The sequence below is a fragment of the Brachyhypopomus gauderio genome, unplaced genomic scaffold (assembly GCF_052324685.1).
Source record: "Brachyhypopomus gauderio isolate BG-103 unplaced genomic scaffold, BGAUD_0.2 sc62, whole genome shotgun sequence".
NCBI lineage: Eukaryota > Metazoa > Chordata > Actinopteri > Gymnotiformes > Hypopomidae > Brachyhypopomus > Brachyhypopomus gauderio.
The window spans coordinates 504885-517833 of NW_027506883.1; the positions used below are offsets into that span (position 1 = coordinate 504885).

At 38.7% G+C, this 12949-nt stretch overlaps 2 protein-coding genes across 3 annotated transcripts; one reads left to right on the forward strand and one right to left on the reverse strand.

Moving 5' to 3' along the window:
* Positions 1–237: 237 nt before the first annotated feature.
* On the reverse strand, positions 238–5987 carry hormad1 (HORMA domain containing 1). The gene is made up of 15 exons (XM_076988579.1): positions 4666–5987; positions 4115–4262; positions 3954–4017; positions 3680–3716; positions 3544–3564; positions 3332–3358; positions 3075–3142; positions 2795–2946; positions 2446–2603; positions 2189–2272; positions 2044–2092; positions 1630–1670; positions 903–983; positions 672–710; positions 238–349 (listed from the first exon to the last, which is right to left on the reverse strand). Exons 1-15 carry the CDS (start codon positions 4696–4698, stop codon positions 260–262), a joined length of 1092 nt encoding a protein of 363 aa, XP_076844694.1. The 5' UTR covers positions 4699–5987; the 3' UTR covers positions 238–259.
* A 1046-nt stretch (positions 5988–7033) lies between these two features.
* ensab (endosulfine alpha b) lies at positions 7034–12738 on the forward strand. Of its 2 annotated transcripts, none has more exons than XM_076988465.1 (3): positions 7034–7227; positions 10082–10204; positions 10324–12738. In XM_076988465.1, exons 1-3 carry the CDS (start codon positions 7171–7173, stop codon positions 10492–10494), a joined length of 351 nt encoding a protein of 116 aa, XP_076844580.1. In that variant the 5' UTR covers positions 7034–7170; the 3' UTR covers positions 10495–12738. The 2 variants fall into 2 exon arrangements, with proteins under 2 accessions (XP_076844580.1, XP_076844579.1); XM_076988464.1 differs by having other exon boundaries at positions 7035–7227; positions 10321–12738.
* The last annotated feature ends 211 nt before the right edge of the window (positions 12739–12949 follow it).

Genomic DNA, 12949 nt, shown 5'->3' on the forward strand with positions numbered 1-12949 from the left:
TATTTGCTGTTTGAAAAAAAGATTAAATTAACTGCAAAAAAAAAAACATAAAAAACATTTCTAGTGGCACATCATAACACAAACTACATTTATTTAAGCCAATACACTAATTCACTAAAATCTCTTCAGATAAAAGCTACTCCAGAGCAGAAGCATTTTGAAGCTCCAGTTTCACCCCTGGTTGTGCACACTCGTGTGCTCCAGCTCACCCTCTTGCACTAGTGCCCCCCCCCCCCCCCCCCCCCCACTCAGAGGAGACTCAGCTGCTTTCTTTAGGCACACTGAACTTGCGTCTCTTTGGAGCAGCGGGCGGAGGGTCTTGACTGAGAGGAAATTCAAACTGAGATATCTGCAGGACACAGCAGAGTCTCCTGTGAGACGAACCCACGGAGGGGAAGTGGGCAACACAACGCCTGTGCAATAGCTACGACCTCCGCGTCTGATTGGACCGGCACTAAAACAAGAGTAATGCAGGGAGGCGTGGCTGTCTAATATACTTACTACACCTTGGATTTACAAGATAAGAAATGACCTAAATTACTTTCATCCTGAGTTGCTCCAATGGGTCTGTTTGCATTTCCTTATTAAAATCTACATCTACAGGCCTGGTTTACGCTACAGTTCACAAATCTTTGTTTCTTACGGCGTGCTGACACAGGACTTCAACCTACCGGCTTCTTTCTTGTGGGTGGAGGAGGAGCATTTCGGTCCTACACACCAAAAGAAACAAACTCTTTAGTCACGGCAATGTCTGCATTCGAAAAGCAAACAAGATAGCGTACACAATCGCGTTGGTAGTACTGCTGTTCTAAATGAACAATCAGACAGCATTATAATGGTTCCACTCATCAAAGAACATCAGTATGGTGTGCTGTAATTTAAAAGAGGAACACGTTTATTACTGAGTATTTCAGGATTTGTCCACTCCTCGTTTTCATGGGAGCCACCTCAAGATCAGCTGTCTTCTCTACACTATTATCCACCTGTATAACACGAGAGATTATTTTGAAAAAATATTGATTATTGCTAGACATGAACTGTCAGAGCATACAGGCATTTTTATGTATTAATTTTAAGTAATACATATTTACTTTTTTCAGGGTAATTTCATCATTAGGCATTCTCACTATTAGCAAATGTGTTATTTATAGACCACAGGATTCCTCGCATGTATGTTTCCCCTCAACTCAGTCACACCTATACCTACTATTACATCTGTTTGCAATTATTGCTGTCACCAGGTCTTGCCAGAGCAGTTATTTTTTTATTATCTTTGTTTTTCCTTGACTGTTGCACCTGTTTTGTGACTATGGCTTTGATCTCAGTTCTGTATTGTCTGCCATGTTAATTAAAACTTCTCACTTGCACCCTCAACCTCTATCTCTGTGGTCTGTGGTTTTTACCACCCACTTGATTTTGCCCTGCCCTGTTATTGGAAGCATTTACTGCCCTTTTCAAGGCCTCACTTCCAATAAGAACTCTACATTTTATTTTTTTTATTCTCCCTCTGAGAAAAACAAGCAACGAGAGAGTTATGGGAACTGTTGGAGACAGCATAATGGAACAACAGATCACATCAAAAGGCTCATTTATGACAGTAAATAATAAAATGTGCCACTCCTGATTTACCTGGAGATCTGAATTCTCCAGCAGCTCCTCTCTGGTCATGTCTGCGCAAATGTCAAAACACAGACATCCAGATAAAATGACAAGTATGAAACTTTAGTTCACTTTTTGGTTAGGGTTTTATTTGTTTTCATTTATTTAAAACACTTCTGTTTTGACCACTATCTTTCCACCTACATTTAAACCATCAATGACTTTGAAAGACTTTTATGATTCCCATGTTCTAACTATTCTACACTCATTTTGTCTACTTTGTTTTGTTAAGGGTGTCAGGGTTTTAACTAATTTCAGTGCACTTCACCATCTGAAATCAAACAGGCAGAATTAATATTCTGGGAGAAACCCAAGAAGAAATAATGAAATTACACCCTGAATACATAATCATACTTGAACAGTGTGTAGGATCTCAAAGCTCACCTGGGTTATCGATACCAGTATCAATAACAACATCTTTGGTCACAAACTCCTGTTTATATACAAGATATAAGAATAAAACTCAGCAGTGTGGATGAAGTTCATTTTATAAAATCTAAAGTTACTAACTTACAGGATGAAAACTCACCGGACCAGACACAGAGAGAAAATCTTTTCCATTAGTTTTTAAAGGCCATCTATCCCTAGTACATAGTGGCTCATCACCATCTACCTGCAAATACATACACATAAATATAATTCATTTTTATTTCATTGTAAGCAAAGTCTCAGCCTATTGGACCATCACTGTAATGAAACTGTATTCCTTTTGAAATGCAAACAACACATTCCAACAATTTTTAACAATTCCATTTTATGTTTAACTTTGTGAACCCCAAACAGCACCTGTTCAAGTCTGTCTCTCTCTGTGGTAACATCCACTTTAAGTGTGTGGAAAGGTGTGATGACTTCTCCCATGGTGAGATTCACAGGCTCTTTCTCAAATACCAACATGCTACTGTCACCCTCCTTAAAGCCTGGTGGCTGGTAGTCTTGTGGAGTCACTGCCACACAAGTCAGCAGGTAAACAGTAATATTTCACACCCTGACTTTAGTTAAACATAAATACACCTGAAAACAAATTTGCTAAGATCTGGGGAGAATATGCAACTATGTATTCAAAAGTGAATTGAAATAAGAACAGATTTGAACACTCTCTACTTTCAGAATATTCAGCAACCAAACCCATAAATACCTTCATCGTAGTAGGTGAGCTTCATGTTGAGACAGACGCTGTCAGGAAGTGGGCCAAGGTTCTGCATTAGTGTGTACAGTTTACGCACCAGCAGAATACTGGCCTTCTTTATATCATTGCAGTCCATCTTAGTCACACGCTTCTGGTTTTTGCTGGCAATATCAGACACAATGCTTTCAAGAAATAACATTTACTGCAGCAAAGGTCAAGTGTTAATCACATACTGTGCAAATACACATACAAGAACTGTCTTACATTTCTAAATTATTTAAAATATCACCTTTCAAAATCCAGCTGAGGCCCTTTCGCAGTGTACTGAATTCTGAACTGGTAGCACTCTGTTATTTTCTACAAGGTGGAGCACAGGAGAGAAAGCATCTCAATCTACAGGTGATGGAAACTATCACTTTGAGAATTGTTACTTATCTGTATTTACCAGTGGTATAAATATCAACAGCCTTCATCCTTAACTTATTTTACAGACATTACATAACCGTATACCTGATTATATTTTCTAAAAATAGGAAGTTTATTTACCTCTGGGTATTCTGGATCAGAATAGATCTGGAAAAACAGCTATAATTACATTGCTGTAGAATAATTACACAGTTACAAGCTGTAATTACACAACACTACAACTACATGTAATATAAGTTAACAATGGATTTTTTAATATGCTTTAGAGAGCATACACAATATTATCATGAATATTCCATTATTTGAGAACTTATTCAAACAAATGTACTCACGGATAATAAAACCACATGGAGCTGATAAAAACAGAAAATTAGCACCCAACTGAGTTGAATAGCAATTTTATATATATGTTTGTATGTATGTTATATTATGTCCAATACATTATTTTAAAATAAATTACTGGCTTACATATCTCTTTTGTAGAGCATCAAAGCATCCTTGCAGCCTGTTTGTGTTGTTGAGTGGAACACAGAAGAAAATTCCTTAATGAATGAATGTTTTTCTTTTTTACAATGCTTTAAAAAAAATTTTGCATTGCAATCCTGCGTCTAAAATCGATGTATAATCTGTTGACATAGCTACCACATAATATTTTCTTTGTTTTAGTGCTAGAACATTGCAACAATGTGTGTTAACTTGTTAAATATCTACACTTTCCTCTGGCAAGTTTCCAGCTACTGACCACTGCACAATTTGGCTAGCTCCAGGGCAAGTTCGCTCTTCCCGGAGAATCATCACTTTCTGTTCTGTTAAAGAAACACAAGAAATATATGAAGAAAATTATTTGATTATGTTATTACTTTTAATTGATAATTATGAAATATTAGGCTAATTGGCAGTTACCCTCAACGTATTTACTCCCATAGGCTTTTTCTGGGAAAAGACCTCGAAGGTAAGTGATGCTAGAGACAGCAATCGCCAGTAATTTCTTAACAACTACCAGTGACTGTTGCTCAGTGGCAACTGCATTAGGCAGCATCTGCGTAGAACCCTAAAAAAGACCCGCACACAAGCACACACACACACACACACACACACGCACACACATGCACACAAGCACACACAAACACACACAAGCACAAACAAACACACAAGCACACACAAACACACACATACACACACACACACACACACACACACCCACACACACACAAACACACACACACACACACACACACACGCACACACACACACACACATACACATACAGGATTCGACAAACTTTGGTCAGTTAGTTATCTAGCTAGTTATAAAAGTGAAACACTAGGCTATTAACTGTTGTTTTCTCATAATAAATTAACAGTAACTGATGACAAACATGCGATAACAAACATGTAAGGCTGTCTGACTAGCTAAATTGCGTTTAAAAGTCCTCAGTGACATGTTGGTTTTACCCGTTTGGCCCGCAGTCGCTGCTCACAAGCCATTCTGATGTGGATGTTCACGGTTACTACTGGACTCCCACTGCCTACTTAAACTCCGAAATATATATGTATATATTCAGCACTCCTGTGTAAAATGTCTAAAATGAAACGGTACTTTACAAAGATCCCGGTTAGTAACACTAGGTACTGAACTCCTAACGTGAACTATGCTCAGACATCCACAGATTCACCAACTACGTAACGTTGCCTAGCGACGTCTCCCTCAGGCCGCAGCAAGCTAGCTTAGCGAGCTAGGCTAACGTTATGTTTCGTTTGTTTATCAAGGTAAAGAGTGGGTTCAATAAAACACGGCACTGTAGGAAAAAAAGACGTCGACGTTGATGATTCGTCTTCTGACTAGAAAGAAATTAAATCTTAAAAGGTTTATTTTTTGATGATGCCAATATGATTTTACGTAGCTAGCTAGTTATGGCTAACTAGCCCTGTTTAATACTGACCGTTATACAGTTAGCTAACAAGCTAGCTAAAATATCCGTTAGCAGGTCGCTAGCTGTGGCAACGTTATCCAACAAAATGTGAACACAAGCTAAACAATTTAAACCTGGTGTTGGGAAAATGAAGTTGTGAAAATCATATTCGCCTTACAAATTACGAAAAAAATATAACTTAGGTACTTATACTATCGCTATTTACGATATTCCCGCCAAGTTCGCAAAGTGCAGCAAGTGGAGCTGACTTAAGTGTTGATCCTGAGTTGTGTGCACAAGTTCACTTAAATCACTTATTTTAGTGTCAGCGGATTTATTTAAATCTGCGATGTAAAAGGAACAAGTAAAGCAAAGACAAACTCAGTCCATTTACATTTGTCGTGTCCAATAGCCTTACAATTTCTGATTAAAGAGAAAAGATGTTGCAAATATAGACAATATTGTCTGACACCAGCACCAATCAGTTTTTTTTGTTGTAGTTTTTTTCGCGTGTGGCTTCAGTGATTGCTCTAAAATAACACTGTATCCTCTGTAGATTGAAAGTCTATGTATACTATTTTGAGTGTTGGTGATAAGGTGTTTCAAAGACATTCCAATATGGAAAAAAACGAACATGCTAATGGCGCCCAAATGTGGCGCTTCAGACCTGCCTGATGGAGAAGCTTTCACACATACAACTTGTTCACACATACAAAGGAGCTGTTCTGAGGCACTCATACACTCATGTTCTAAAGCTGTTCATTGAAGACTTAATGAGACTGTACAGAGACATTGTCTTGGTTAGTGGAAATGGCCATCAGCTGAAATTCTTTCCTCACATAGTCTTGAAGGATTCACCTGTCCTTCTAACAGAGGACATGTCTGCTGTTTTTGCATGATCACTTTCTCTGACAGCAGGGACACAAAGTCAAACTCACACACACACACACACACACACACACACACACACACACACACACACACACACACACAAACATTAATACTACTAAGCTGCTACTACCATTAATTTTAATAATTAACAGAGCTGCAGGAAGCTCTGTCACAACTGTTATATCAAAATCATTATTTTTAATTCTAAACATAATTTATCTTTTATTTAGTGTTCATAGCAAAGTTCATGTTTTGCATCTGCTACTCACTAAAACCCACAAATTAAAAAAAAAAATCACATTTCTATTTTTTTGGACTTGCTTTTGAATTTAATTTCATCACACATTTCTCCATAAAGCTTAACATATGGAGAGCCATCATGGGGATAGTGTCTTCCAAACAGAAAATAAACAGCAACAGACAGCCAGGCTTGCATCAATGTCTGGAGAATGACCAGTGACAGCTGCTCCATATGAGATCATTCACACACAAAACAATCATCTTGGCATTTTCTCTGAACATGGCAGATGTTTAACAATTCGACTGGCTCTGCTGTTAAAATATAAATGTTCTATTTTTTTTACAAAGAGAAGCTCCATAGAATGAGGGTACACAATCCAGCAAATAACAAAACAATACAATTTGAACAGTTTCCTCAAAGCACACTGTTCTTATAATCTGACGCAATCTGTTGAAATGTATGGGGGAAAACCCGATTTTGACATCTGATGAAACATTTCTGTGTTCTACAGTGTGCTTGAAACGCTGTACTCACTCAAATATTGTTGAATGTTGACCCAATTACCCACGTGTTCTGAATTTAATACACAGATTATTCCCATGGATAATCTCATTTTCACTGACATCTGCTACTTGGTACAAGAACATATTATTTTTGTTTATTACGGTCTGTTTAAACAGATAAACAGTAGTGATACAGAATATCATATAAGCCACGCTTTTATTCTTGGTTTGTTTGTTTTGACCACCACCAAATTTACAATTACCGGTTAGTATGAAGTAGCTGCGCACACTTCGCACACGGCTGGCCGCAGTCAGCGTGTCGTGGCCGGGCAGGGCAGGTTGAGGACGCTAGCTGGCCAGCTAGGATTTTCTCTCACACCCCAGGATTTTATTTCATTATAAGTCGACTGCAATGTCGTCAGATAACCAGGATAGCGACACGTTGTCGGGGGAGTGCGGCGAGACGCAGGTGGGCGACGTGTGCGGTTTTGTCTTCATTTTTCAGGCTCGAGTAAGGCTGAGCGTGGTGGTGTTTGTAACGTTAGCCCATCACATCACCACCACCGCGGGCATGTTGGGGCGCCAGCTGGGTGGATACACCGAGTGAAACATCGGATCTCGGTTAATGAGGTGGTGTGTAAAGCCCTCCAGTGGGGTCTGCTCCAGGTTCATGGGTTGAGTTCAGATGTCAACAGTGCCGTAGTTCAGCACCTTAATTCTGCATCTTAGTTCAGCACCTTAATTCAGAACCGTAGTTCAGCACCATAGTTCAGCACCTTAGTCGGTGTGTTGTCATGCTGCAGTGCGAGTTTCCGCTTCTCTTAAAACACCAACCAGATATTATTCCAACGAAATATTATTTCCGTCAATACCAATGCAGATATAACTGATGCTTTTTAAATTGTCCGTTAAAATATTTCTTGATCATGCTTTATTTTATTGACCCAATAGACTGGTTAATTTATCAAGGGATCATACGACTGAAGCCAAACCCAGCTAGTTGGCTGGCGCTAGCTAGCTTTAGCTAACGGGCTACTTCTGAGGCGCTTATAACTTTCGGAAGCTGCGTAACCGATGTTTGAATAGACAGGGCCGCAGCTATACACGAAGACACTGAGGTCTGGACCTTGGTATTTTCGAAATTGTATATATATTTAATTTCGTATATTTAATTATGAAACTGAACGTGGAAACGGCGGTTTTCTGACTAAATTGCGTAAACGTCTTGCGGCGCGAGACCACCGTCTCGCGCGGCCAGCCGTGGTGCTGAATGCGGCGCGAGACCACCGTCACGCGCGGCCAGCAGTGGTCCATGCAGCCTAATGTTGGTATACCACATTTTACGTTCAGAATAGTGTTTTCAGCCAGACGTTTTAAATGTAGAAGTTGGTATATCCGTAAGCATATATGTGTGGTGTGTGCTTGTACTTCTATTAATCAACAGGCTCTTGCATCATCTCAAGTTTCAATTTATTTTGAGACCTGACGACCTTACAGAAATGCGTTACGTGCATAAACTAAAACATTTATTAACACAATTGTGAGGTTTCAGATGAGAATTGTTAATACATGAATAATTAACTAAAGTTCAGGACGTAATTATTTAGTGAAATAAAGCACAATTGAAATAAAGCAGTTTAACTTGACAGTTCAACAGAGTAACAATCAACACAGTGATGGGAAATGCTAAATTTAAACTGAAAAGGGTGAGGGTGGTTTGAAGTATTAATTTAATTGACTGTTGATTACGGCCAGTATATTCACCATAGACAGGTGTTTGGTACAAGCAGTTCCATCTACACTTTATCATCAATGTGGTTTATTACTTTATATAAAGCAAGTTACATGTCAGTATGAGCATCAATATTTTTGTTGTGATTTCAGTCCAGGTAGACTGTGTAGTGCTAATTTCAGCTTTGCATTCATGGTTACCAAGCAGGCGTGCAAGAATGTTTGAACCTGTCAGCATCAGCAAGTTGGTTAAGATTCACATTGACTGAGGCATTTGTAGCATTTTAACAATGTGAAACTAAGTTGATGAGAAAAGACTTGCTCGGAACTTTATCTCCTCAACCTCCCAGAATAGGACTCCGCTATTGCTGTCCGACTGCAGCGTTTAATCAAGAGTATACAGATATAATTGCATAAAAGGGGTTTTACAGGATTTGTATGTTTTAATCTGATTGTTTTCATGTTTAATAAAGGTGTTGTTGTAGGGCCGAAGGTCTTGCTAGGACACTAACATGGCAGGGTGTAGCTGCTACACTGTAGCACATCAGTCACATTTTTACTGTCCTGCGTTTGGATGCTTTGAAACCTGTTTAGTGTGTTGTGCCCTTTGTTTTGCCTCGCAGCTTTCATCTGATGTCAAGCCCAACAAACTATGCATTTATTATGCAGCTGTTGGCCTACCACAGGTTTATTAAAGCTGTTTACCTTACTGGCCTTAGGTTGATTGTTGTCAGTTGGAAAAAGTGCCATTAATGCAGTGGATTGTTGCCATTACAGAAGTCATTATAGAAGTAAATATGACCGTGGCTCAACCTTTTTGAGGTATCTGTTCAGTTAAGATGTCTATTCATGCATGCAGAATTGCTGTTGCATGTGGAAATATAACATGTAGAGTCATGGCCCTGTGGTACACGGGTACAGTGATCTGTCAAGTTCCTCAAGGTATGTACTAATACTGTGTTCACTTTGAACATTTCAAAACATGTTTAACCACCAATCCCAACCCTAATCAGAATATTTAATCTTTTATAATATAAATGTTTGTATTTTATAGGTTTTTGGACATGGCTAGAACCTCTGTGAACATGTTAATTCTACGGTATTTCATGAAAAGTAGCTAAAAATAGTATAATGTTAAACTCTACTTTGATGCTCTTGAGGTATTCTAGGGCAGTCTAAATGTTGGATGTCTTATTTTTACTCAAATCACAGATCACTTTTGCGTCAGTCTTAATTTACTCTAAACCAAGTACAGAAACGTTATTAAGAAATAAATTATTTTTCCTGCATACACCACCTGTCACTTAAATCATTCTGTTTTTTTAGACTTGTTTTAATCTTGGCACATATTACTATTGTTGTTGTTTTAACTCTCTTATGGGAGTTTAAAACTCCCTTCACAAAACAGTTAACCTACTAAGAGGAGAATATATGGGGTGAGATTCAAAGAACATGTACACCGTAGGGTTTCATACAGGTTTGGTGTTCACAATGCATTCGTTCTGTTGATGGTGAGAATGCCCATGTGTGACTTTGATTTTATTTGTTCTTGATTCATTCATCATTCACCATTAACCACATTTGTTTTTCAGGAATCTCCGGACCCTAACTCGAATCCTGTGAGGACAGAGGAGGCCAAATTAAAAGCAAAGTATCCTAACTTGAGCCAAAAGCCAGGAGGATCAGAGTTTCTAATGAAGAGGCTTCAGAAAGGGGTAGGTACCTGTACGAAGCGGGACCCTGTCCCGTGTACCTCGCGGGACTTTGTTCCTTAAATGAGGTTTCACGTATAAAGCCGAATTCATCAGCATTCTGTTTGCCCCCTTTTCAGCAGAAGTACTTTGATTCAGGTGATTACAACATGGCCAAGGCAAAGATGAAGAACAAGCAGTTACCAGCAGCGTCTGGTCCAGACAAGAACATCGTCACCGGAGATCACATTCCAACTCCGCAAGACCTGCCCCAAAGAAAGTCCTCCTTAGTCACAAGCAAACTGGTTGGGTAATCCCTGCCTTGGGTCCTGGGTGACCCAGCTCACATCGTCTCACTCCTCAGCTCCACGCTCCACCAGGGTTAGGTGCATACTATTTGCTTCATGTTGGGAGCTGTAAGGCTCATTTTAAACGTTTCATCTCAACAGCTCTAGTCTCATCCACTCTTCTCAGCAATCCCGCCCCCCCCCCCCCCCCCCACCCTACCCTGCTCTCCCTCCATACATCTGGTTAGGAAGCAAGCAAGGAGTTCAGAGAAGGGCTGTCAAGGTCAGAGGCCTCTCTGGACTCTGATGCACTTTATGATCTATACACTCTCTAGATGAATGAGCTCGGGCTCTTGGTTTAACTCTGTGGAGGCTACAGATATGGGAAGAGATGTCTGCATTGATACACCAGTGTCATTACCAGGTTCATAGAGATTCTTTTCTTTGGTATTTTTGCCTATGAATTCAAGATTGGTTATATAAAGCTTAGACATTTAGACATTTTAGTTAAATACATTTGACAGTAGATGCATGTTGGCCACCTTTGTCATTGGTCATCTGATGAAATAATATGCGTTTGGAAGTTACTAAGATGAGTCTGCTAATATTGGTATGAGAATAGGCCAAAATATATATTTATGTGCCATGATAATCAAAAGTGCTTATGCTAAGGAACTGACTAAGCACAAACTATATGTTCCTGAAACTTCAGGGCAATTTATTTCACATGGTTTAGTAAAACCATGCAGCCTTGTACTGAGTGATTATGCAGAATAGCTCAGGTTCATTAAGTTTGAGCACTGCTATACTTAATCATATAAATGACATTGTAAATTAATAACTATATATTTTTTCTGTGTTAAGCTACATGTCAGGGATTAAAAACCATTCACTCTTTGATCATCAAGCAGTTATACTGACAGTGCTAATGTTGGGTGGAAACCAAGGGCATATGCACAGGCAGACTGAGAAAACCATTTTGTGTTTTTCATGTACCTTTTGAATAATCTTAGTGAATGAGTGTGTTTATCTTTAAAAACTTGGCAGAAAACTTATTGTCCTGTTTACATGTCCAGGTTCCCAGTGGGAAGTCACTCAAGTAAAGGAGGCTGTGTTTTTAGGTGGAACCGAGCCATTGCACACACAATCAGACAAAGCCTTCAAAAATATTTTGTTATAAAATCAAAACTAGAGGCTATAACATCAAGTCCCTTTTGAACATTGTCCCAAGTATAAACTATGGACATGAATGAGAATTATCAAATTACCTTCAAAAGAATAAATTTTTAAGGAAAATTAATTTCAAGAAAGGAACTGGGTTATCATATTCACAGTCTATAGAATGAGAGAGTCTTTGTTAAAGTGTTCTGCATCTCACATCCACAAGAAAGACGATTAATGTTTTAATTGTTTCTTGTAAACTTGCAGGAAGTTAATGTGTACTGGAAACTTGCAGGATGAAAGGTATGCATTCATTAATGTCATTTGTTCAATTTTGAATGATATGTTTTATTTTGAATGTGTTGTGTAAACATAACACATTTTAGCTGCTCCCAAATTGTAAATAGATTGCATTTTTAAAATTTGTATTTTTCTTTCAGAACTTCATCTCTTTTACAATTAAGACTGTAATTTCCTTTTTTTTCCCCGGCTGTTCCCCGGCATTTTCTAATATATTTCTTCTGCAAACTGTCATTTTCATTAACACTGTGTAGGAACCACATACATTTGTCATTAACCCAGATAACACATAGGTTAACCAGTTTAAAACATAGGTATACATACATTTCATAAATATATACATTACAGTGAATGTCTGTATTTTTCACTGACCCAGAAAAGGTTCTTTGAAAAACTTCTTTAGAAACAAGAAGCCTAAACAAGTTTAGTCAATGGTTTGCATTCAGGTGGTTTATTGAAACCTTTTAATACTGTTTGAAGCAATCCAACCCCACTGTAATTTTAATGTGAACTGCTTGGAAAGGATGGAATACCTGTATTGTCATCAACTTCATGGATCAGTGTAACTTTATGGATTCAGTGCTTTTATGAAGAAGACAATTATGCATGCACCACCACCGTCTGTATTTATGACTTGTGAAGACTACTCATGATCCCAGAGAAATGACAGTCCAAGTAGCAGAAAAGACTACTGGGCAGTGGTGAACAGACCTGGACTACAATGATGTTAGAAAGGTCATGAAAGATTGGCTGGTGTAAGAAGCTGAAGATTTCTGTCTGACTCTCGAATAAAGTTTTACATTGACATGATGTGGACAGAAGTCTTATTTGTCTTTTTCTTGCTATAGCATTTCTAACTTGTTTTGAGCTTCTGTTTTACTGTATTTTGGGCGTGTGTTTGGTATGGGAGAACGGCTGTGATGGAGCCCGAACACCAGAGGGCGCGATTGTAAAGGCTGCAACGTTTGACGTAAATCCTACATGGGTTAGGACGGAACAAAGACGGAAAAAAAAATGAAGC